Source organism: Mastigoproctus giganteus, unplaced genomic scaffold (assembly GCF_048544385.1).
Source record: "Mastigoproctus giganteus isolate SK-2022 unplaced genomic scaffold, ASM4854438v1 scaffold_15, whole genome shotgun sequence".
Taxonomy (NCBI): Eukaryota; Metazoa; Arthropoda; class Arachnida; order Uropygi; family Thelyphonidae; genus Mastigoproctus; species Mastigoproctus giganteus.
This window is the reverse complement of record NW_028328292.1, coordinates 5641607-5664610: the sequence shown is the minus strand read 5'-3', so window position 1 is coordinate 5664610 and position 23004 is coordinate 5641607. Positions and strand designations below refer to the sequence as shown.

The 23004-nt window shown below is 37.9% G+C and overlaps 1 protein-coding gene across 1 annotated transcript in view; it reads left to right on the top strand.

Moving 5' to 3' along the window:
- The window catches only part of dtn (transmembrane protein 132C dtn), a 174370-nt gene extending 154124 nt beyond the window's left edge, over positions 1 to 20246 (top strand). The window contains exons 4-10 of the mRNA XM_090389350.1: positions 353 to 554; positions 673 to 816; positions 1204 to 1406; positions 5252 to 5366; positions 6367 to 6597; positions 8715 to 8906; positions 17844 to 20246. Of these exons, the coding sequence (XP_090245476.1) occupies positions 353 to 554; positions 673 to 816; positions 1204 to 1406; positions 5252 to 5366; positions 6367 to 6597; positions 8715 to 8906; positions 17844 to 19202 (2446 nt within the window). The 3' untranslated portion in view covers positions 19203 to 20246. The remainder of the gene's footprint in view (positions 1 to 352; positions 555 to 672; positions 817 to 1203; positions 1407 to 5251; positions 5367 to 6366; positions 6598 to 8714; positions 8907 to 17843) is intronic.
- The last annotated feature ends 2758 nt before the right edge of the window (positions 20247 to 23004 follow it).

The window sequence follows — 23004 nt, the reverse complement described above, 5'->3', positions numbered from 1 at the left end:
TTCCAGGTCAACTGTATCATGACTGACTAATCGATTATTAAAAGCAGCGCCTTCTTAAATACCTCTTGCGTGAAGCACTAACAGTGGGGGCTTTAACTGTGCGCTTCGTCCAAGATGCGGGGGAATTATTCTCACATGGTGGGAACTCATTACGTCACGGTAATTAATGGCACGCCGAAGGCCCGTTTCTGTAATTGAAATAGGCAGAAATTGCTCGCAGACAACCGGATGGATCTGCTTTCCTAAATTTTCTCCGTAATTCGCGGTACCCCAGTTGAAACTTTCAATTATCTGTTTAATTAAGATGTATGGCCCACTCCTTCTTTACCTTCCCCTATCTTCTTTTTTTTAGTACTCAGGAGGTGTTCACCTGGCTCTTTGAAGTTGAAGAGGATGCCGGATACCATGACAACGGACGCATCATCTGGCAGTTACGTTATATGCTTGATTCGAGTATGGCTGAGCAGTATGACTTCGATGATGACAACGTTAAGATGACCTCTCGCTTGGATATCCAGAAAGATGACGTACAGGGTGTGCTGCCGATAGCCAAGGTGAGTTATTGAGTTTGTTGCCATACAATAATAAAGAAAACACTTAGATATTTACGATAAAAATTTGGACTACAAGTACGTATAAGATAATTTTCTTCCATTTTCTCTCTCTCTTTAGTCAATCCAGCTTTTAAATACTGCTGTTCTGAATGGCCGTCAGGTGTCGCAACCGATGAAGGTATTCGTTGTTAGCCAGGCCGGTAAAGTGGGTGATGTAACGCTACAATCTTCTTGTCACGCTGCAGATGAATCTATTTTAAAGGTCAGTTTTTAGTAGAAGTGCTCTAAATATTAACGGTTTATTATGCTGTGGCATTATGTTCCATTAAAGCAGATTTTCACGATAAAATCATAATTTTATCGTTATGAACCGATGATTCCCACGTTGAACACAACGGCATCATGTAACACCGCAAGCTTTTCAAAGGATGATTCTTTATTCAGTGAATCTTGCATCATCCATTTAACACAAAATTAAATAAATAAAGAATTAAAATTAAACATTTTAATATAGAATTTAAATAAATAAAGATCTGAATTGAGAGGATCGCAGTTATATTCATTTAATTCCGAGGCAGAGGGAGGAAAAAAGTTTGGCAATCGCTGTTTATGGATTATGAAATTATTTATTTTTGTTCTTCGTTGCTAGGTGTCGCCTTCATGCACTTCGGTATATTTGGATGGCTCTGAAATACGAGGCTCTCAGAATGCTTCTGTACTTGTGAAATATGGCACGTATACAGGACAAGCCCACTTTTTAGTATGGATGCCCGAACTCCCACTGGTGGTCCGTTTATCGGATACTAAATTAAGTCAGTTGAAGGGATGGAAGACTCCCCAGCTTCAGAGAAGGTAAGACTCAACTGATGTAAATCCAATTATTTTTATTGGTTTAAGATGGTATGGTATTATCAAACAAGAAAATCCTAAGGAGATGGTTAGTTAGCAACAGTAACTGGAAGAAAAGAAGAGATCAGTTCACAAAGCGAAATCAAAATTAGTATTGTAAAATATCATAAATTGAAATGCCGCAAGCAAGCAAGACCTTCTTTTCCATTAGTCACTGTGCTTTGGGCCTACCAAAAAAAAAAATAAAATAAAATAAAATAATAATCAGGGACTCGAAAAAATATAATTTAAATAGAATTCAACGACTTTATTCCAACAATAAAATTCTACAAACCAATTTTTAAACGCAGATTTCTAAGATAAATTCTTTCTTGGGCTTTCAAAGTTCGTGTTGCGAGTATAGTGCTGGAATAAGTGTTATGGAAATAACTTCAATACAAAATTTATGGAAACGCTTTGGAATTTCTTTAAACAAAACAGAAAAAAAAATAGATTTAACGCAAGGATATTTTAATATGTTTGATATATTTTGCTTACGAACACCAAAATATGGCCTGGCGGCAAGACCCATTAGCGAAGGTATAAATAATGTGCTTTAAAATTACTTTAACTTGTAGGATGGTTAAAATTTTTATGAACATAATTTATTGAATAAATAATAAACTAAAAATGCACACAGATAAATTACACGCTAAAAAGTCTGATCTAAATAGTGCTTTGAAATTCTCCTTACATCGTCGCCTCAAAGCTATAACTAAAAAGAAAGAAATCTGTTAATAGAGCAGAAACCATTTAAGATCTTTTTTAAATTATCTGAGAATTTTACTTCTTTAAGAATCCCTTTTTTCTAGATAAGAAGTAAGGATACGTATTCCTTATGATTTAACCCCAGGGGCTCACATCTGGTGAGTATGGGCTTGGTACACCCATGGTCCTGAGCTGAATATCATCATCCTTCCCTTTCTTGGTGATTCTCTCTCTCTGAGGTTACTCAAATTTTTTTCTGGCTGGTGCAGAATAGGCCTCAGGCTTCCTTGTACTATATGTCTAATAATAATGTAGTTTAGATCGAAAATTAGCCCATTTTAGTCTCTTTCGGAAGTTGTAACCTAGGCCCCCTTTTATTTCCTTACTTTTTTGGTGTGTGTGTGGGGGGGGGGTGACCCTTGTTAGTCCAGGCTTTGTCACACACCACCCGTTTTGAGAGACTCGAATTCGAATATCATTAATGGCGAGATGATCTTACTTGGGGCCTTTTCAAACTGGAAGAGATTTAAGGTTCCCCGGAATTTTTCTTAAGTTTTTTTTCTTGTATTATAAAGACTGACAAACTGTCTTTAGAATACAAGCAGCTTACAGGTAAGACGCACTAACGAATCGTGACCTGTCTAAGTTGCTTTAATCGAAAAGAATTTTTCAAACAATCTCCTGTCTCTTTGGAGTTGTAATTTAAGATAATTTTAGAATGCCTTTCACTCATTCTTAATGCATTCGTACATTTTCTTAGCTCTTTTTTTTTCTTAAACACAGATTTAATGCTTTTGTTTTGAACGCTAATTACATCATTGTTCTTTTTCTTGTTTGTCATATCGACACCAGCTTCTTTGTACAGTGTATTATAATTTCAAGTGTCTGATTTATCGCACACTTCAAGTTCACTTTTAAGAATTCTTTGGGACAGTTATTTTCCTTCGAACTCTAATTTTATTTTCATTGTCTCTGCTTCTTAGACTGTCACTTCGTATTATATTTGGTGAGGAAGCTGGGATTTGCACTGTGCTTATTGATTACAAAATTATCAGTAATACAGTTTTTTTTTTCGTTTAAAACGAAAAAAAAAACTTCCAAATTTTTTGCAAGTGGGTTTTTATTTCTCTTGATTATTTCGGGAGAAATAAACCACAAATAATTCAGTATTTACGGACTTGCAGTATTTTTTTCGTGCATCATATATAAACACGGATAGAATCATTCCATAGAATATCATTTATAGGAAGGAGAAACTCGCGGATGATTGCCACGAATGTTTAAATTCTCCCTTTGTATAAAGAGGTGCGATATTTTCTTTGCCATCTTTTATTTAGTATATATCGAAATCGCACTCTGCTCGACCTTAACTACTATTGTAGAGCTTTAAAATGACCTGAAGCGTGAATTTTTGTGAAATCACTTCTGGTGATGATAATGTAGGAGTTGTTGATGCTCCTGATATTCTAATCGGAAGCCTGAATGCGCGTGTGGGAAGATTGCGAGTTCTGCATATTTTATTTTATGAGTTATTGTATGCAGGGTTTCGTCTTTGATTCCTCTATAGCAGCGCAATTTATTTTTTAAGAACTCAATATATATTACCTTTGACTGAGATGGATATGTGTGTTACTCACTGTTCGCTCGTTTCCAAAGATATCCTTTGGAAACGATTTAAAAGAGCGATTTTGAACCAAAGACACAAGATATATTGGTAATGTCTTGAGTAATCGTGATTCAGAGTAATGGACTGAATTTGGTGATTTCAGTAATTGTGTGTAAACATTTAAGCCTAATGGCACGATAGTCATTTGGGCTCTGAATTTAATTTGATGAATCAATGCGTTTAACTCGTTTACTAATAATTTGAAATAAAGTCCTCAGGAAATTTTTGAAACAATTCCAACATGCCGTTGACCTTAGCTGATAAACGTTTTTAGAAAATCATAAAATTTGGTAAACAGTCCCAAGAAGGTGTGTTTTAACTGTGCAATCCAGTAATGTCAGATAAAGACAGATGGATATGTTTTTCCTCACTGTTGTTGGATTAGGGTAACTTGGATTATTCGAAATGAGAACAAAATAAAAATTGTATATTATTATTTATTTATTTAAATGAATAAACAAACTTTAAATTAATGAAAGAGAAGATAAACTCTCCTTAAAAAAAAAGAAACAATAAATTTGTTTAAGCAATGAAAAGTATAAGCAGAAATATGTGACTTGTAGTTTAGGTCTATAGCAAGTTACGCAATTAGTCTTTCAAAATTATTTTCAACCTTTTAGTGAACAGTTTTTTTACTGTAAAAATGAAAATACTTATGCGAATTCACAAACTTATTACATAGGGTACAACTTACTTTTTTTTGCTAGTGGTAATTTTGGATTAAGCGGAACTCTAATTAGAGTTATGCTTAATCCTCCTAATTGGAGTCTCGCTAATTATAATTAGAGTAGACTCAGATTACTGAGATTCTACTGTGTTTTTTGAACGACTCTCGTAAACATACGTTTCTGCAAGATAGATGGAAACTTGAAAGATTTAATGAGGGTTTAACTGTATTTTTATACAGGTTTTGAAAATGTGATTAAAATAGAGCTAGCGGCATCTGCAAAATTATATCAAGTAGCTTTTGTGGAATAGCAGCGTACGTCAATTTCTAAAACAACTAGAAGCAATTTTTTAAAAAAGAGTTTAGAGTTTCTTTGAACCCCACGATAGTAATGTGACCAAGAAATACCACAGTTATTGTTAAGTAGGTTGGAATTTATTCATTGGTTTTCTGGCCACTAGATGTCCCGGTACTATAATTGTTACTCACGATCCCACGGTGGGATAAGTGCTGACTGCAATACAGTATTTTGAACGGAACGGGATGGTGAGGGATCATAATCTATAGGAGCGAGAGGGGGTGGAAAAACATTGGCCCACTTTATGGGAAAAGAATTCAGTTAAAATGCAAGAAACATTGTACTGTTTCGCAATTTTTTAAGTAGCTTGCTGATATATTAAAAATGCACATTTTAGAGGGGTTATACTCTTTTTCCTTCCCCTTCTCCAGACTGTGCCGTTGAAGATGAATGTTTCCTGTTTCTTTCAGAAAGTCGACAGTGCCTGTCAGTAGTGGTGGGTTCTCAAACAGGGCCAACGCTGGTAGACGGATGAGCGGGGGAGGTCCCAGTACAAGAAGTGATGGAAGGTGGGAAGAGCGAGAGGTAAGAAAGACAAATTAGAAATCATTTTCATTTCACCCTTATTCTCTCCTCTTGTAAAGACTTCGCTTAAGCACAGATTTAGATTATGCAGACTTTCTCAAAAGTAACTTTACTGAGAACAGTAATTTTTAAGAATATTTATGAAGAATTGACTATAAAACTTTAATATTTCATTGACTATAAAACAGTGAAAGCTAATTTGTTTCATTATCGAACTTAAAACTACAGAGGGCGCTAGAAAATACTTTCTTTTTATTATTTATACTGTGGTGTAAGTCTGCCTAGTTTGGGCAAGTGTCATAGGGACCTAAATTCATAGTCAACAGCTAATTTTATAATTCAGCCTTTTTATGTTCAGTTAGATGACAGCATCGCTGTCCAAGTAATGTTCTAATAACCTCGAGTCATCGCGAAGGGAGTGTTACTGAAGCAAGCCGATGAAGTGTCATGGCAGGCTTTCTGAATGCCAGTGCATTGATCGGCATTCGTGGCAGATAGAAAAGGACTCTTATTGGAGTTCCCCCAAGGAAGCTAAGACCATGAGGTGGCAGTGCATTGTCAGTAAATTGCGTATCTTCTATCATGAGCACTGTCCAGGAATGCTGAAACATTCTAAGCCCTTATATCTCGACCTCCCTGGGATAGAAAGGTTAATTAGTGGAAATAAAAGTGACAATCTACATAGCACAGATTGCGTCTCTGATTACTTCATTTTAATGAGTTTCTTTGTAAATATTCATTCATTATCTTTACATGTTCGTCTTCACAGTTGCTAGGTGAGTAACTGCAATATTATTAAGTGGATATTTCGATTATAAGCTCACAATTCGCTGATCATTAAGTTCGAGTGATAAATATTTTAATCCGTTTAACTTTTAATAGTGAACAGGGCCTAGTGCAATATTGCTGTCACTTCATACATTGCGTTTCGACATTCCTGGCAATTGTAAACTAAAAACTATTGGTGCCTACTTTTCAAGCCTCTGTTGCTCTCTTTCAGGAACTGGATGTCGTGTGTCGTCTCCGCTATCAGCAGTCCAATGTAGATGTGTACACACGCTTCTTCAGTGTCGACCACAACTCAGGCAGAGAAGCCTATCTCCTCAACAGAAGGGCCGAACTTCGAATCACTGACCTCGTTGCTCCGTTTCTACGAGTGGCAGACATTCGAATTGCATCTTTGAAAGGAACGATCGTACAAGGTCAACAAAGTGGCAGGACAGAAGTCCAGGTGGGTGTTTCTTGTGATGGAGAATCTTTCATGGGAAAGATTGTCGTGATTACTGAATTTCTATCGCATCGCACGGTCCTAAATTTATGCAGTAACGTGTATGTTTTTAACGCTTTTCTCCGCGCACCAAAGAATAATTATCAGAAAATTATGAATATATACGTGTAAATAAATGAGAAAATGTATATAAAATTTATCTGGGTGTAAAATGAAGGTGTATAAAATTCTGTAAAGTTCTATATTTCTAAATGTAGCTCAGCGTTTTATAAGTGAAAAATTGTATAACTTTAAAATTAACAGATTTATATGATACAGCTATGATATGATATAAATTGTTTAGTATTATCTATCAAAAAAAGAATTAAAATGACAAAAGCAGTTCATAGTATAGTACCAAAGTAAATAATTCCTTAAATCTAATAAAATTGATCACCCATTAAAACTAATTTTTATCATTTTTAAGTCTGTTTATAAAATTAAGTGTACAATCAGGGTCATTATGTATGCACCCTTTAAAATGTACGTATATTTAAAATTTATATTAATTTTAAAAATTAATTTAAAATTAATATATTTAAAACTAATTAATTTTTATACATTTTAAGTCGGTTGATAAAATTAAATGCGCAATCAATTCATTCACTTAAAATGTACATACAGTATATTTAAAACCTTGAATAAGACCTTGAATAAGACCTTGAATAAATCAAGGTCTTATTCAGTTTTAAATTTATCACAAATGAGTTCTTAAAAGTTTAATCGTAATTTCAAAGCGATATTCACCAATTTAAAATTAATATTGATTTAATAATAAATGGAATAATAAATTCCATTTATTATAATTTATTATTCATCTGGAATAATAAATGATTCCAGGCCCTCAGTAGTTCGTCTCTTCATTAAGAGCTGCAAATCTTTAAATCTTCTGCACTTTTATCTCTATAGATTGAAGTTCCCCGATTAATTTTGATATTTGTAAATCCTATGTTTACAAACATGGGATTTTTTTGAAGGCAGCAACATATTTGGGGGAATTTGAATATAAAATTGGTAAGGTAAAATCTAAAACAAGTCCTGAAGGTGTTAATGGAAAGATAAAATGTTTATTTATTTATTTATTTATTTATTTATTTATTTATTCCTAAGAGTTGACAAAGTATTCACGGTTAAAGATTACCTTCAGTGGAATCGGATCGCTTCATTTCATTTAAGTTTGAACCACTATGTATTCGCAATAGGCTAAAGAATTATTACCCTCTCTGGGTATTGAGAATTATCTCCAACAGAACTATATGGAAAGAAAGGAGTTGCCTCCTATTTTATATTATAATTTAAGGCACTCTCATCCCACACCACTAGCTATCTGTGCAACAGACAGTTCAAAAAAAAAAGTTTGTATTTTGCATTATTTAAGGGATTAAGATGTTAACATAGTTTTGTGCTGAGCTTTTTCTTTAGAAAACGGGTCCTTGTTTCTAAAACTGAAGGAAAATGTTAAGGTACGGAACTAATTTCTAGTCATAGAGATGCAGATCTACTGGAGTACGTATATGGGGAAAAGCATATTTGAAAAATCGCAAAGTTAAGCGCCCAGTGCTCATATTAACTGCCCATAAAATTTAAAGACTCTTGGAATGTTCTTTGTAAGTAGCCGTTTTGCAATCAGTTCCACTGTATTGGCCATTTCTTAAGTAAAATGGAAATTTAAATGCACCGAGTATTTCTCCACCGTTAGAGTAAATCGAGATGAGAAAATTTAGATGATTTAACTCCGTTTCTTATTGTTTTCCTTTTAAATCCCGCATTCAGACAGCTCTTAGTTCGTCTTTATTTATTCTTCATTAGATATAATGTCTCGGTTTTCTTTAACTCTGAATAAGATGGTTACTTAGCTTTCCAGCTCTGTAACAAAAGCCAACAAAGTACAACCGAATGTTGAGATCAATACTGGTTTATCGACGCCCTCTAGCAATAAACTCCTGGAATGTTCTTAACGATTTTTGTTCAAGTAATAAACTGGCTCACGCCATTGGTCCGATGCATTATCAGGTATAAACTAGAATTCTAAGACATCGCATTTGTTAGTCTTAAGAACTAAGAAAAGCAATTTCTTGCAGGTCCTATCTCCCATCACTGGCCGTGTGATCGGTGCCAAAGAGGTGAGAGTGGGAAGTGACAAGGAAACAATCACACATCTCCAGGTTACCGTGGTAACAGGTCTCCAGCTGTCCGTCACGCCAGAAGATAGCATGCCCGGGGTATTCCTTGCGCAGTCTGCTGTCAGTCACAAATTGACCTCTCAGTATCAGGTAAGAGCGTGTTTGTTTGCCCTGCTTATCTCGAAAGAAAAGTCAGGTACTTACGTGAAGAATAAAACCAAATTCTCTGCCTTCTAGCCTCGCATTTCTTGGGTAATTTTTGGAGATGCAAGTAAGATCTCTCCCTTCCTCTCGAGTAATTTGGAAACTCACCAAGTCTGCTTCAAATTACTGAACGATTGTTACTTGAAGTATTCAGTGTCTTTGTTGCCTTTACGGCCAGTTTAGTAAACTGAAGGAAGATCTCTTTATAAAGAAAAGAGGAAGTAAATAAGGTCCAACGGAAGCCATATAAGATAATAATGTGCTGTTGAAATATCCTGAAGTGGATCAATGGCTAACTTGTTGGCATCCTTCCAGGCTTCTAATTGTGCTTTGCATCTTCCTCTAAAGTTGGCCATTTATTAACTGAGAAAAGCCGATACAGAGTCTGATTTTTCTAGAGAATGTTAAAGAACAGGGTAAACACCAATGTTTTCATGCAATTTCTATTCAACAGAAATGAGGGGAGGTATAGTACGCCCTAACATAAAATGCCTGACTGCAAATATATATACAGTATATGTATTTTTTAATAATAAACTTTTCGCAAAGACTTATCAATGCTATGTTTATAGTCAAGGATGCCAAGAAAATTAGGTTCTATAAGCTAAGCTTGTAAGACTAGCAGACTCCAACCACTTCATAATGCAGTGTGTTCTGTAATTAGAGCTTGAAATGAAGTCTTCTCGTCAGATTTCCCGTATTATGCACGTACAATAACCATTGAGTTAACATCGTGTTAATATTAATTACGCACGAACGGTTTAGAGGTCATGTCTTTAACCAACCTTCGCTTGTATGATGAATTAATTAATCCGCCATATGAATGCAGGTTGCGTTACAGACATAATCACAATGCGATTTAATTTCCTATAATTAAGATACATCATTACAATAAGCATACTTGTTGACAGTATTAGCGAGAAATTGCCTTTCTGTCGTTCTATTCCAGTGACAGTTGTGCCCCTGGAAAGGAATGTTACGAAGTCTTCTTTAAAGAAGTCCAGCCGTATTTGTTATCTTTGCATTTTGGTCTTGCTGTCTTTTTATTATTCGTTAAAATAACAAACAACAAAATAGAATGCCGGGGAAAAAGCAAACGAGTTCTTTAAGAGGGTACCATTCTGTCAAATACAGCAAAGCAGTCGCTGTTTCCTGCCACCAGCAGATACTGATTCCCACTGACAGATGACATTCGCATCTTCGCTGTGGTCGGTTTTCGAATCCGGGTGGCTAATAATAGGCCTCGCCATGCCTTTCTTCTTCGGTTTCGATAGGCTCTTCAACTATCGCTCTTTGGCATTCTTACAGAACCCGTTTAAGCTTGGTACAGTCATCAGACGCACCGATTGTCTTTCGCGTTGACAGATGGTGTAACTCTCCCGTGGCCTGTAGCAGTCCTTGTACATCTCGGCAGCATCCATTGCTCTCAATCTCTTTCAGGACTCCGTGAAAGGTCTCCACTAGCACACTGCCTGCGGCATATGACGTCAACCCGCGTCATTTCCTTCAGAATATTAATCGTACTTTCCAACCAGTACACGTAGGTCTATCTATAGGTGTGGCTGCGATATTAAAGCACTTGGCAGATTGCACAGTTTGATAGAAGCCACGCGATGTTTTCTTTTCGTGGCCGCAATTAATTTTCAATCCATCTGCAACGCGAGCGAAAGTTTTAATTTTTTGAAAGAACTTTCCTCCTTTTTCATTTATTATTATTTTTTTTCTTTGTCTGCGCATCACAATTTTGCGCCTCTAACAATCTTTATTACTTTTCTAATAAAAGTATTCTCCACCTCAGTATTTTCCAACAGTTATATATATATATATATTTTTTTTTTATTATTATTTGTGGAAAGGCTAACTTTTCCTTTCCTGTTCGCTGTTCCGATTTGAAGAGATTCTTTAATAGAGGTCCATTTTTTTCCCCTTCAATTTAATATCAAGTTCGATATACGCGCTACAAAAACATAAATTACTGCTTTTGATTAATATTGATAATTGTTGCTTCTCTGTTCATGATTGTTTCACTGTGGAGATTGAAGTAACACTCCATTTCTAATTATACTGTATTATTTATATTTAATTTATAAAAGTGGTGGAACACTTATTTCGATTTTTATTATGTATATTTAGCCTTTTCAATAACTATATATTTTTAATTTACTTGAATTTACAACAAGCAAAATTAATTTTTTTTTTTTTTTTTTTTTTTTGTGATACTATAGTGGCTGTGCAGTCACTCGGTTTTTAATGTAAACGTGCTCATTCCTCCTTAGAACCGCACTGAGGGGTGAGCGGAATCAGATACATTACATCGAAAGCTTTTTTGGAAAAAATTTTTTATGCATGTATTCCCTTATTCAGTTCGAAAATAGTGGCGTGTTTATGCGTACCCCACTAGGCGGACACATAGGGCTCCCAATATTTGGGGCTCGGAACGTTGAAATATACATATGAATACATAAATTTTATAACAGTAGGGCCCAAAACTCCACCTTATCTAAAAGCGTCTGTTTGTAAGCGTGAAAAGAGTGATATTTTGAAATAATAATATAATAAATCGGTCAACTACTTGAGTGCTGGGCACTCAGGATGAAGGGTCCGTAGTCATAATGGTCGTTAGTTTAGTATCTCAAATAGAGAGCTTTATAAATAAATAAGATCTTTATTGTACAGTTCACCGGTACACGCAGGTACCACGACCATACAATACCCTTCACGGCACCATGCCAGGGGTTAACAAACGGCAAAGATTAATTATAAGCAAATTATATAATAACAAAAAAAAAAAGTACTCATAGCAGATAACATTGACTTGAAAGGAAAACTAATACAAAATAACAAAAATAACAAATTGTGATAACAAAAGCTTTTCCTCAAGTCCAGTTTTCTGAGAGTCTCTTGCCCCGCCATAACGATCTGAGATCAGTTGGTAGTTCTGGAGAAGACGTGCAGATCTAGGATGATCCGTCTATACTTTTTTATCATCTATTATTTTAAATAAGTCAGCATCCAGGGATTGAACCAGGTGGAGCTTCTGATAAGGGAGGAACCGATCTTTCAAATGTAGTCTCGAAGGACAAGAGCAAGAAGCTTGGGAGTGGAGCGGAGACCTGGTTGGGGAATCGCCAGCACACGGTGTCCCAAACGTTGGGTGCTGCTGAGACTCTCCCGGCAATCATTTTTACGGTGAAGATGAGTCTTCTCTCGTGCATTAATGCTGAAAACCTGGTTAAATTCAGCGCGTTGGCCATCGGTGTTGTGCGCTGCTGTGGTGGGAGATGACACTTCCAGGTTGCCCACTTCAGGAGCCAGTATTCAGCGGCTTTTAATGGTTTAATTGTGGTGTCTGCAGCTGAGCCCCACAACTCTACTCCATACAGTACACTTCCAAAAATCATCATCCTGATATACATTTCTATCAGGTTTGTGTTGTAAATGTGTAGCAAGTGCTGCTTGGCAACCCACCGTTTCTTGTTGAATTTAGCACAGAGTTCTTCTATATGGTGATGGAATCGTAATTTTCTGTCGAAGATTATACCCAGATCTCTTTGCTTTTCAACGCAGGGGATCGGAACTCCGTCAATCGCAGGCTGAATTATGGTTGGTATGGGTTTAAGAGAGAATACCATGATGGCAGATTTCTCAGGGTTCACTTGCAGGTCAAAATTCTTGCTGTACTTCTGATAAGGTCTTGTTGATGGTTACTGTGGCGTTTTTGGCTTCATCGGTCAAATTTATTTTTGTGAAGATCTTTAAATCATCTGCATATGATATCATATCTGTTCTATTGTGTATTAGTGGGTAGATGATAGCAGTGAAAAGAATTCCGGACAGGACTCCTCCTTGTGGAACGCCTGCATGTATTTGTCTAGTATACCTTTGTTTTCCTATGTACATTTGGATGATTCTATTCTGAAGAAGGGATGTCAGAAACTTCAATACTGGGCCTGTTATGGTAACTAAAAAATGTTTCTAGTACCCCAGCTTGGCCTAAAACTGAGGGACGAACGAAAACGTTGTCTATTTGAGTCTTACACCAGTTGATGCGAATGACAATGGTGGGAGAAGCGATTAAAGTCTTGGGGGAGAAGCGACTGGCAGGTGAGGGCCGCGCAGGCGTTTCCCCACCACCGCCGCCTCAACACTGGCTCTCTGAGTTCTTCCTTGCCGGGTCAACTCCAGCTTTGAAAATTGTTAAAAAATGCTTCTCGTCGCAAAATTTATAAATGACCCTTACAGAGTTATTAACTATTTAGCAACCTTTCTATCACCAAAAGGAGAGTTACTTAGTACAAAGAAGCGCGCTATCGAAGTGCAACAAAAAATTGTGGTTTTTAATTTTAACACAAAAAGTAAATGATAGATATCAATCGGAAAAATAGTTTTCCCTTGATAAGCATCGAATAACGCATAGCTGATGTGATTTTTAAATTTTTAGTTTCATTAGCGACGGGAATAGAGGGGGGACACACGAAAATTACATTTTCCTGTCTGGCGCCGCAATTTTTAATTTTAAAAATATTTTAAAATTATATTTTAAACTTACTCGTTGAGCTCTTTCCAACGGTGTATAATAAGCTATAGGTTGTCGACAACATTTTTTGTCTTCCCACATTTTATCCCCCTCCCCCCCAGTTTCTCGGAAAATTTTTTGTCAACAACGATCAATATGGTGTTATGTTGGTCCACATGATGTTCAAACCCACGCAAAATTTCAAGTCAATAGGTTGAGTGGTTCCAGATATACAAGGCTGTGACAGATGGACGGATAGACAGACAACCGAATGACATTATAAGGGTCCTTCGTTAGACTACAGACCCTAAAAACTGTTCAATTTATGCGTTGACTGATTCGCCATCACCAAACTTTATTTCAATCCAATTCATAAACGACGTCGAAAATTTATTTGCAAGATGCTATAGTTGGTTATTGTAGGGTTTTAGGCGCATCAGCAACTTAGGCCATATTCCGCCGTATATAATGTCTGTAAATTGCTTATTCTGCGGTCGATTTGCTGTTTGCCGAAACGAGTTTCCAGGAGGAAGAACCATGCTACTTCGCCTGAGACCGACTAACTCAGCCACGTTGTGAAAAATACCCCATAAAAATTCCTCCCGTCATTGACGGGATTCGAACTCAGGTCTTTTCCATTCGGTGCGGGGAGGACGATGATTATACAAACTGTGCTACCCACATGTTATAATAGATTGAAAAAGTGAATTATGTCGTTCGAGTTATATGAATCTTTCATCTTAAAAACAAAAGATAACGAAATGAGGATGTATTTTGTCTCCCGCGCATATGTCGTGTATTCTATCTATCTGAGATCGACTAACTATTGCCTATTGAAGAGGCCTGTAAGAATTCCTCCTGTCCAATCGGAGTTGAACCCAAATGTGTGACAAGTGGCAACCCGTAGTACTGTCATGATTATCTTACACATTAGAAAGGAAGACAAAGACTTTTAAAAGGGATCATAAATGCTTTTCCATAAAGATAAGTAAGCCCACATTTTAAATCAGAATATTTCTTTTTTAATCAGAATATCACTCCTTCAAACTCATGCTCTACTTTGTTATCTATCCCCCCCCCCCTTCTTAAATATATGGCATCTGTCGAACTTATAGAACACCGTCCTTGGCGTTTCTTTGTCAATAGTCCCTTAAACCGGCTCTTTAGATGGGCAGACTGAGAAGTAATCATTAAGCTTCACTAGGACTGCTACCACAGGCGCCTCTCAGCTTGCGGCTGGTATTTATTGAGCCATCAGCACGCCTTGAGCTGGTCCCCGAATATATAACATCGTGAATTAAACTGTACGCTAAAAATTTTAATTCTTTTTAAAAATGCACGTAAGTATAACAGTGGATTAATATAAAGAAGAATGCCTTTACTGTAATTATCAACCACTCTGAGGTTCCAAAATAAAAAATAAATAATTTAAATAAAATTAATATTATTAATTTTATTTAAATACATAACAACTTCAAAGTTAAAATAAAGTGTTCTCTTTCGGTGGGGGTGGAGGGGAGCACAGTTTTGTAGAAAGAAGCGAAGTGAGCTGTGATGTCATCAAGCGTGACGTATGCAATATTCCAAAGCATTTTCTGCAGAAACGGGTTTTTTTTTATAAAATTTCTTAAGTTATGTATTATATGAAGGAAGTTGAGAGTCGGGACTTCATCAGTTTAAAGTATAAAATTTTAATTTTTATATTTTAAAAATATAGCACATTTGACGAATTACAACAGGCTTCAGAAAATTCTCGTATTTCTTCCACTGTTCGAGTTCATACTTTAATCAAATGTATCACTTGTGAAAATATTTACATTAAAAATCTGATATTATTCTCTCGTGACCATTAAATTAAATTCTCGGATAAAGACTTTTACTGGAGTCCATTTCGAGAAGAAAGTTTTGAGCTTTTTCCCGTGTACAACGGGAAAATTCTCAAAAGATCTAGTAGATTCAACACCTTTTTTATGCACCTTGTTATGTGGCGCCATCTGGTTGTCATAAGTAAAGCGAATTCCTTAAAAACCTGTAAGCGCAATTCTCCTTGTTTTATGCGCACATATATACCTACACACGTATGTATATATTTTTTCACGTGTTACTGTTTATAAATATTACATTAGCGTAAAAATTATCTGAAAATAAACTAAAAAAACACTGAAAAGATTCAAATTTCTAGACTTCGTGGAAACGAGAGTGGAACAGATTCACAAGTGTCCATACTAGTGCCACAGAAAATGGGAATTTATCTATATATATATTTTTTTTATTTATTACATGTTACACCCCAGAAAGTCTGAATCTGCTTCTCTTGGAAGATCGTTTTTGGTAATCATCAGATTTTACAAATTTCAGTGATTCTGTCGCTGTTATCATTCACCGTGGTCTTCAATAACCCTTCCTGTTGTTTCATCACCATTTGGAAGGGTGTAGGCGAGACATTGCTCAACAAATCCATTCAGGTCCCCAGATTAGTTCAAACTTGCCTTATATTATTTATGACGGTGTTCGCTCTTCAAAGAATCATCCATGATTTGAACGTTTACATCATTTCAGACATTGGTCGTACATTGCAAGGAAGTCCCAGGCAGCTATCCAGAAGGCTTTGAATTTCCTCAAGCCGTCAACCAACTACTATGGAGGCAACTCGTTCCAGTAATTATCAGCTCGTTGGCAATAACGAAATTTCCTGCAGTCCCACTTATAATTCTTCCCCTTAGTTTGGATCTATGCTCCCTGGTTCTAGCATCATTTAATATTGACAAAATTTCGCCCTTACTCGTTTTACTATCTTCTTTATCCACGATCCAAAAATCATTTTATGGGCTCAAATTTATTTCGCGCCCATACTAGGAGAAAATTTACAGACTCAAAGTCTCTTGTATATTTGTGAGCGTTGTTAGCGAGATGACGCAATCCTTTAGTGAGAGAATCGCTACAGTGCCACCTGCTGTACCTGTGCAGTAATAGGGGTTTATGATTCACGCACACCCCTCCACTTATCTCCAGATACTCCACGAACACGTCATCCGCGGCGCCGTATAGTTGTTCGCGAAATTAAAAGGTCAGTCGCATGTAACGGCGTCAGCTTGCTGTCGGAATAACCAGGAATGATTAAAAAAAAAAAAAAAAAAAGATCACCTGACCAGCTCCTCATCATCCCAACAGCCGTTCACGGTAGATGTCTATTGACCTTTTGTTTTGAATTCTGCACTTTCTGAATTATTTTGTGCCATATTTGCTTCGCTAACAGCATAACATACCCGTTGTCAACGGCAACTCGAACTTCAGACCATTGCAAAACTGGCTGCATTCTTCCTTCACCCAAGAAAAAAAAAAAATCATTTCGAAGTCAATTGCCAGTGTACGAGTATAAGAAAGACCCCACCCCAATCGCCTGTGGAAATTCTTCATATTCACGTTTATTCTAATCAGCCCATTCAGTATTCATGGGCTGCTGTGTTATTTTCGGTACATTAAGAATTTTTTGCTGGAACTATTTATCTTCATAAACAGCAACGCTAACTGGCCCAGTGCTCTAAGTTGATTTTGATATAGATGCCATCGTCCATCGTGTAGCTCATTCACTATAATCCATGCACGCCCTTTTATAGTTCAGACATTGCAACAGAGTAAGAATTTACCTTTTCCTCTCTAGCTGACCTCGTGTGTAGCACAGTTGGTAGAGTCCCTCACCGGATGAAAAAGACCGGAGTTCGAGGCCCGTCGGTGACGTGAGGAATTTTTGTTGGTATTTTAGTCGAGTGTAGCATGGTTTTTTCTCCTGGAAACTCTGATTTTTCATCCAGCAAACAGAATTGCCCACAGAACACGCAATCTACAGACAGTATACACGGGGCAATATGCCTTAGTCGCTAATGCTTCTAAAACCCTACTACTACTCTTTGGATGACTGGTGGCTATGTCTTTTCACCTGTTGAGAAAGATAACACCTTTCTTGGCACAATTCTCATTGACTTCAGACACTGAAACGTGTTGAGGTCTTTTCAATTCGGCTGAGTTATCCGGTGTCAGGTAAAAAGTTTTCCGCAAAACAGAGAAACCGGCATGGTTCCCATGCCGATTTGTCTGTTTTGCAATTTAGATATACAATATACTAATGCATAACGGCCTCACTTGCCTTGGCAGGAATCCGAAACTGAATCTTATCCTGTACTTTCGATTTTGCTCGTTTATTGAAAGATTTTGAAAACGCAAGAAGCTTTCAATTAGATTTTTAGCGAAACTATGACTTTTATTTCTTTTATTATTGTAAGAGTAGATTTATTTATCATTTATTTATCTCTTATTAAATATTAAATCTCTTATTCCCACCATATTCACGACTTATTTATCTTTTGCAGGAAGGACTGTTGGATATACGCCTTCATTATTCCGATGGCACAGCGACTTCCCTGGCTGATATCACCGACACAGACTATCATCTGTCTGTGGACACCTTCGACAGCGGAGTTGTGGCTTTTGCTCCCATGGCAGGACTACATCATCCGAGAGTGATTGCCATCGGAGAAGGTCGAGGAGACTTGCTGCACGTGACATTGGAATTAGCCGAGCGTTGTCAGAAGAGGCGAAGCCAACCCCTAGCTATGGCTTACGCGTACATAGAAGTGGACTTCAGCGCGGTCGTTCTCCAGAACGACGCTAGGCTTAAAGGCGTTAAGGGGATTGTTGACCCCACCAGAGGTCGAACCAATGGAGGGTACTCTCCATCTGGAAGCTCTGATCCTCGCGACATCTCTGAGACCACGGGTGGCATGAGGGACGTGGATTCCATCCTGTATCAGGATGCAATATCACCCCGAGGGAAAGTGTACCACGAGCCTGCTGTGCAGGCACGCCAGAACTTAGTCCACCCCTCTGACCTGACTCCCCTAGAGATCGGGATGTACGCCCTGTTGGGAGTGTTCTGTTTGGCTATTCTCGTGTTCCTCGTCTCATGTTCCGTGTTCGCCGTCAGGTATAAGAGGAAACAAGTTCCGACCACCGACAGTGGGGAATCCGTGGCACACGCGCACGACTGGGTGTGGTTAGGCCGTGCCACGTTGGAGAGAAATTCGGTAAACACGCGATGTTCGCAGACCCTGCTCCCTATGGCCGACTTCAACGGGAATCATCCGACGGGAAACAACACCACCGACCCAAAGGTGCAGCGTCGAGAGAAACCCAGCGGCCGTCAAATTGGCAGCGGCTGCAGAGCGAGTAATCTTTCGTTTCCGGGGTCAGAGATCAGCATCCGAATTACCACTAATCCCCAAGAGCTACCAGAGGACGAGGAAGAGGAGGAAGAGACGTCTATGATCGAGAAGGGAACCGTCACTTGCCTCACCAACCCACACGCCCTCCATCTGCCGTCAGTCGTCGACATCAAAGGAGGAAACAACGGAAACAACACGAGGGAAAAGAGAGTTCGAATCGTCACCAATCCAGTGCCACCACCTGTAGCCCCTCCGGCAAATCATGTGAAGAACCACCCCGCGAACACGCCCCCTCCAGTGCCACCCCATCGCAACTTCGCTCCTCCCGTTCCACCTCACAGCCGCCACCCGGCTGCTCTTCACAGTCATCCAGCCAGCCTCAAAAACAGGGACGGTGGGAAACAGAAAGCGCCACCTGGTGACATGGAGTGGGAAGCTGTTGCCCAAGGCATGGACTACGACCAGCTAATAGAGTATTTCGAAAATCTCAAAGAATCAAATGCGTGAAGTCAGTAAAGTTAAAGGTCACCGGCGAGTGACACCACGATGTGCAATATTTCAGTTTTCGGTGGCTCACCGCAGAACGACCGAGGCCTGGCGTCCTTTCTCGCCGTTAATCTAGTCTCTCTGTCTCTCTTTCCACGTGTTTGTCAATCCCTGGACATCATGTGACTGCCGAACACATGACTCTTAAGATCGCCATTATCATTTAAAAAAATGCAACTTTTTTTTTCTTTTTTTTTTTTAAATCATTTTTCTCCATCTAGTCACGGATCCGTTTCGGCATCTTCGTAAAAGATTCACCGGGCGGAGCGCCTTAGCCTGCGCGGTGAATACTCATGCAGTCTAGTTACACTTTCAGTGAGTCTTCGGACTGGGTGTTAGGTTGACCTGTTCGTCCTGGTATCGAGTCGCTGTGTGCAGGAAGCTGCACGTGGAGGCCCCATTCTCGTGTTTGCCGTTTTATTTGATAGTCAGTAGCGCGTGTCATTTTTACTTGAGAAACAGAAGCCTCTCCTCACTAGCGAATAGAGAGGATAAAAGAGCATCCGCTGGGAATGCATCGGTGGAAGGCAATAGAACATACTTAAAGAACTGGAAGTCGGGGCCAACTCTCCCAGCCAAACTGATTTCAACATCTTCACGAGACTCGGTCCATGCATCAATGAATGTTGCGTGCATTTTAGGTAGTCCCATAATAATAATAGTGCAGCATGCGTATTGTAGAGCTAACTGGGACGTCGTCAGAGTTGTAGAATCTACTGATGGAATCAAAGGGAAGTGCGCTGTAATGCTCTGACGTCATTTCCTTTATTTTCGTGCAGATATATGACAATGCCTCACGGAGAATGTCCTTTGCCCAGTTGCTAATAAGCAACCTTCGTAGTTCTACATGCAATAATATTTACACGCCTTTGTTAGGTGGTCCTAGCGTTGCATAGGAATAACATTTTCTTTATATTTCTACTTAAAAGACTCGGAAAGCTTTTATATTAGGGCCGGCAATTACCACCACGAAATTAGGCCACAAATGAAAATTTTCATTATTTTTTTAACTTTTGAAATTCGCACCAGTTTATTTATGATTGGATTCTTTTCAGCGAATAATCGCACATTGCTAAATTAATCGAAATTTATAATCGGCGTAGCCATATTGTATTACATTCCTCCATCGCCATGGCTGTAATTGTAACCTTTTATCGGACTATTGGTTCCAGAGACCATTTACCATCTCCATCATTACTCACTTAAGTAACGGGTCAGATTTCTTAACCACTAAGTTTGATTCCCATTTCTTACGCTTAAATCCTTGGAGATAAGTACAAAATAACGAACTCTAGTCAACGTAAGACGAGTACAAAATGGGTTCTTAAAGTCTCAGAAGTCGCTTTTGCCCTCCGGCGAGTTTCCTCATTGCGTTAATAAGAAGACTCCGTAGTTCATCTCTCTGTACGATAACAGTGACTTAGAGCTAAGAGTTTTGGTGATAACTTTCTTAGAAGATCCAGGTTTGGCCACATAAATGGCCGCGTGACCTTGTTAGAATATCGTCGAACAGTACGAGGACTGTGAACCGTGCCACTTCATATGACGATTGTAATCCTGACGTAGACTTACGAACACTCCTTTTCCCAGAAACGGACTTCGTTGCAACACGATATCCATTGTCTTCTGTTTAAAAACATTTAGGTTTACATACTGCGAAGCCTTGACAGAGACATCTAAATTGAGTTATCAAACTCGAGGATTATTTTCAACTTCTCGATCCGTATTATTTGCTCAAGTACGTTAACTTTGACCAATCGCCAAGTGCGTCAGTTATTTTCAGAAGCGAAACGGCCTTTACAACGAGAGGGGTTAGTTGTCATCGGAATGTGCCCCGGATAAAGAAAACTTTTACTTGATCTCGACAAGGTCCGATCACCTCCAAATGAAACTGATCGAGACCAATTATTTTTTTGTCTTCCTTTCTTCTTAATTTTTTTTTCTTTTTTTTTTTTTGTTAGGCCGACGCACCTCGAACGAAAGAGAATAGAAGCCAATGTTTATTTTCGTACTTTGATTTTTCTAAACGATTTCCGAAATCCATCCATCGATGTGCAACTCAACTACTTAAAAGAATTTCGTGCCGATTTTGCTATGAAAAACGAACCGAACGTGACACTTTTATTTTATTATTTTTCTGTTTTTTTATTATTTTTTTCCACGCGCTCTCTAAGCAGACGCAGGACTACGAAAGTGTTCACTCTTGTAAATATTGCATGTTTCTAGTTCCTACTTATCTTTCCCGGGTCCGCCTCCCGAAAATTCTTATGACTTTGTCTAGCTCTCCTCTACAGCGGCACCTGTAGCCTTGTGTAGCGTTCACAGCTGTATCTACAATAGTCACGTGGATTGAGCGCGGGAACTGTGAAAATAAAAAAAATATATAATAAAACACGTTCTCTGAGTATGATGGTGTACTTCTGATTACACCCGAAATATAGAACTGCAATGTTTTATAGTGTGACCTGTGTAGTGCCTCTTCTTCCCCTCCCACCTCACTGGAACTCTGTGTAATAGCTTCTTTGTGAATATCAATAAGTCTCTGTGTAATGTTTCGGTACAATAAACACAAGTTCTAATGGTTGGTCTTCTTCATTATTTCCCAATTACATTCCAATAAACCATACGCGGGAATTGGAGCTATGAGCACTTGGTACACACGCCCATTAACTTCTAGTTAATTATTTTCCTACTAGATGGCACTACTAGGTGATAGTGTAATGGAGAATCGGGTTAATAACTGAAAGAAATTTTTAGGTTTTCTGCTAAAAATGAACTATAAAAATGAATAGTGGTATTTGAAGTTGAAGATTGGAAGTTACTTTATCTGATACTTCGTGAAGAGATCAACTTGTAGAAGGTGGAAAAAATTTTATCATCCTGACTTAATAGGATGATAAGTATAACGCAACATAATTCCTTTGTTTCTGGGATGGAAATTTACACCTATCTCCAGGCTAACTTACCACGGGTGAGGTTGAATATGACCTTTTATCTTGTGGTGACGTCCAATTATAATTCATACAGCGATTGATCTCACGAGCATCGTGTAAAATACTTACTTCTAAGGAGGAAATTTTCAGATTTTTTTTTTTTTTTTTCTCTCTAAATTGATTTAGACCGGTGGTTCGCGAACCCCTGTGGGTTCGCGATAGTGTTCCAGGATTTTGCACTAAAATTTTTGTAATGGCGTCTGCTTAGATTTACAGGTCTCAGGCAGGTAGGTAGCAAAGTTTTTCCGCCCAGAAACTGGGGTTCTTCGTCCAGCAAAACAGACAAACAAACCGACCATAGAACACACGCAATAAACAGACATTAGACACACAGCACGACAGATGAATTTAATTATTCGGGTGGCTTAAAAATAATACTTTGTTTATTTATTTTATTTTATTTTATTTTATTTTTTGGTTAGATTTACATAAAATAGGTATATTATTGTAAACTACATAATATAAACAATAAAATTAAATTAAATACAAAGTAAACAACTGCCAAAGAAAGAAACCACATCTCCCACAATTCGTTATAATTAGTTTACTATATTATAGTATATCATGTTAAATAAATGTTTTCAATACTAATTTTTTTTTTTTTTTCCAATTTCAAGGATCATTATTATGTATAGGTACTTTTTTTTTTTAGAATCTATAGTACTTAGTACCGTGCCTGAGTTGAAAAGATGGAAGATGATATTTGTTGACATTGGACTTGTAGACTGTAATTTTCAGGAAATACGCAAGAAGGAAAGTTGTTCCAGAAG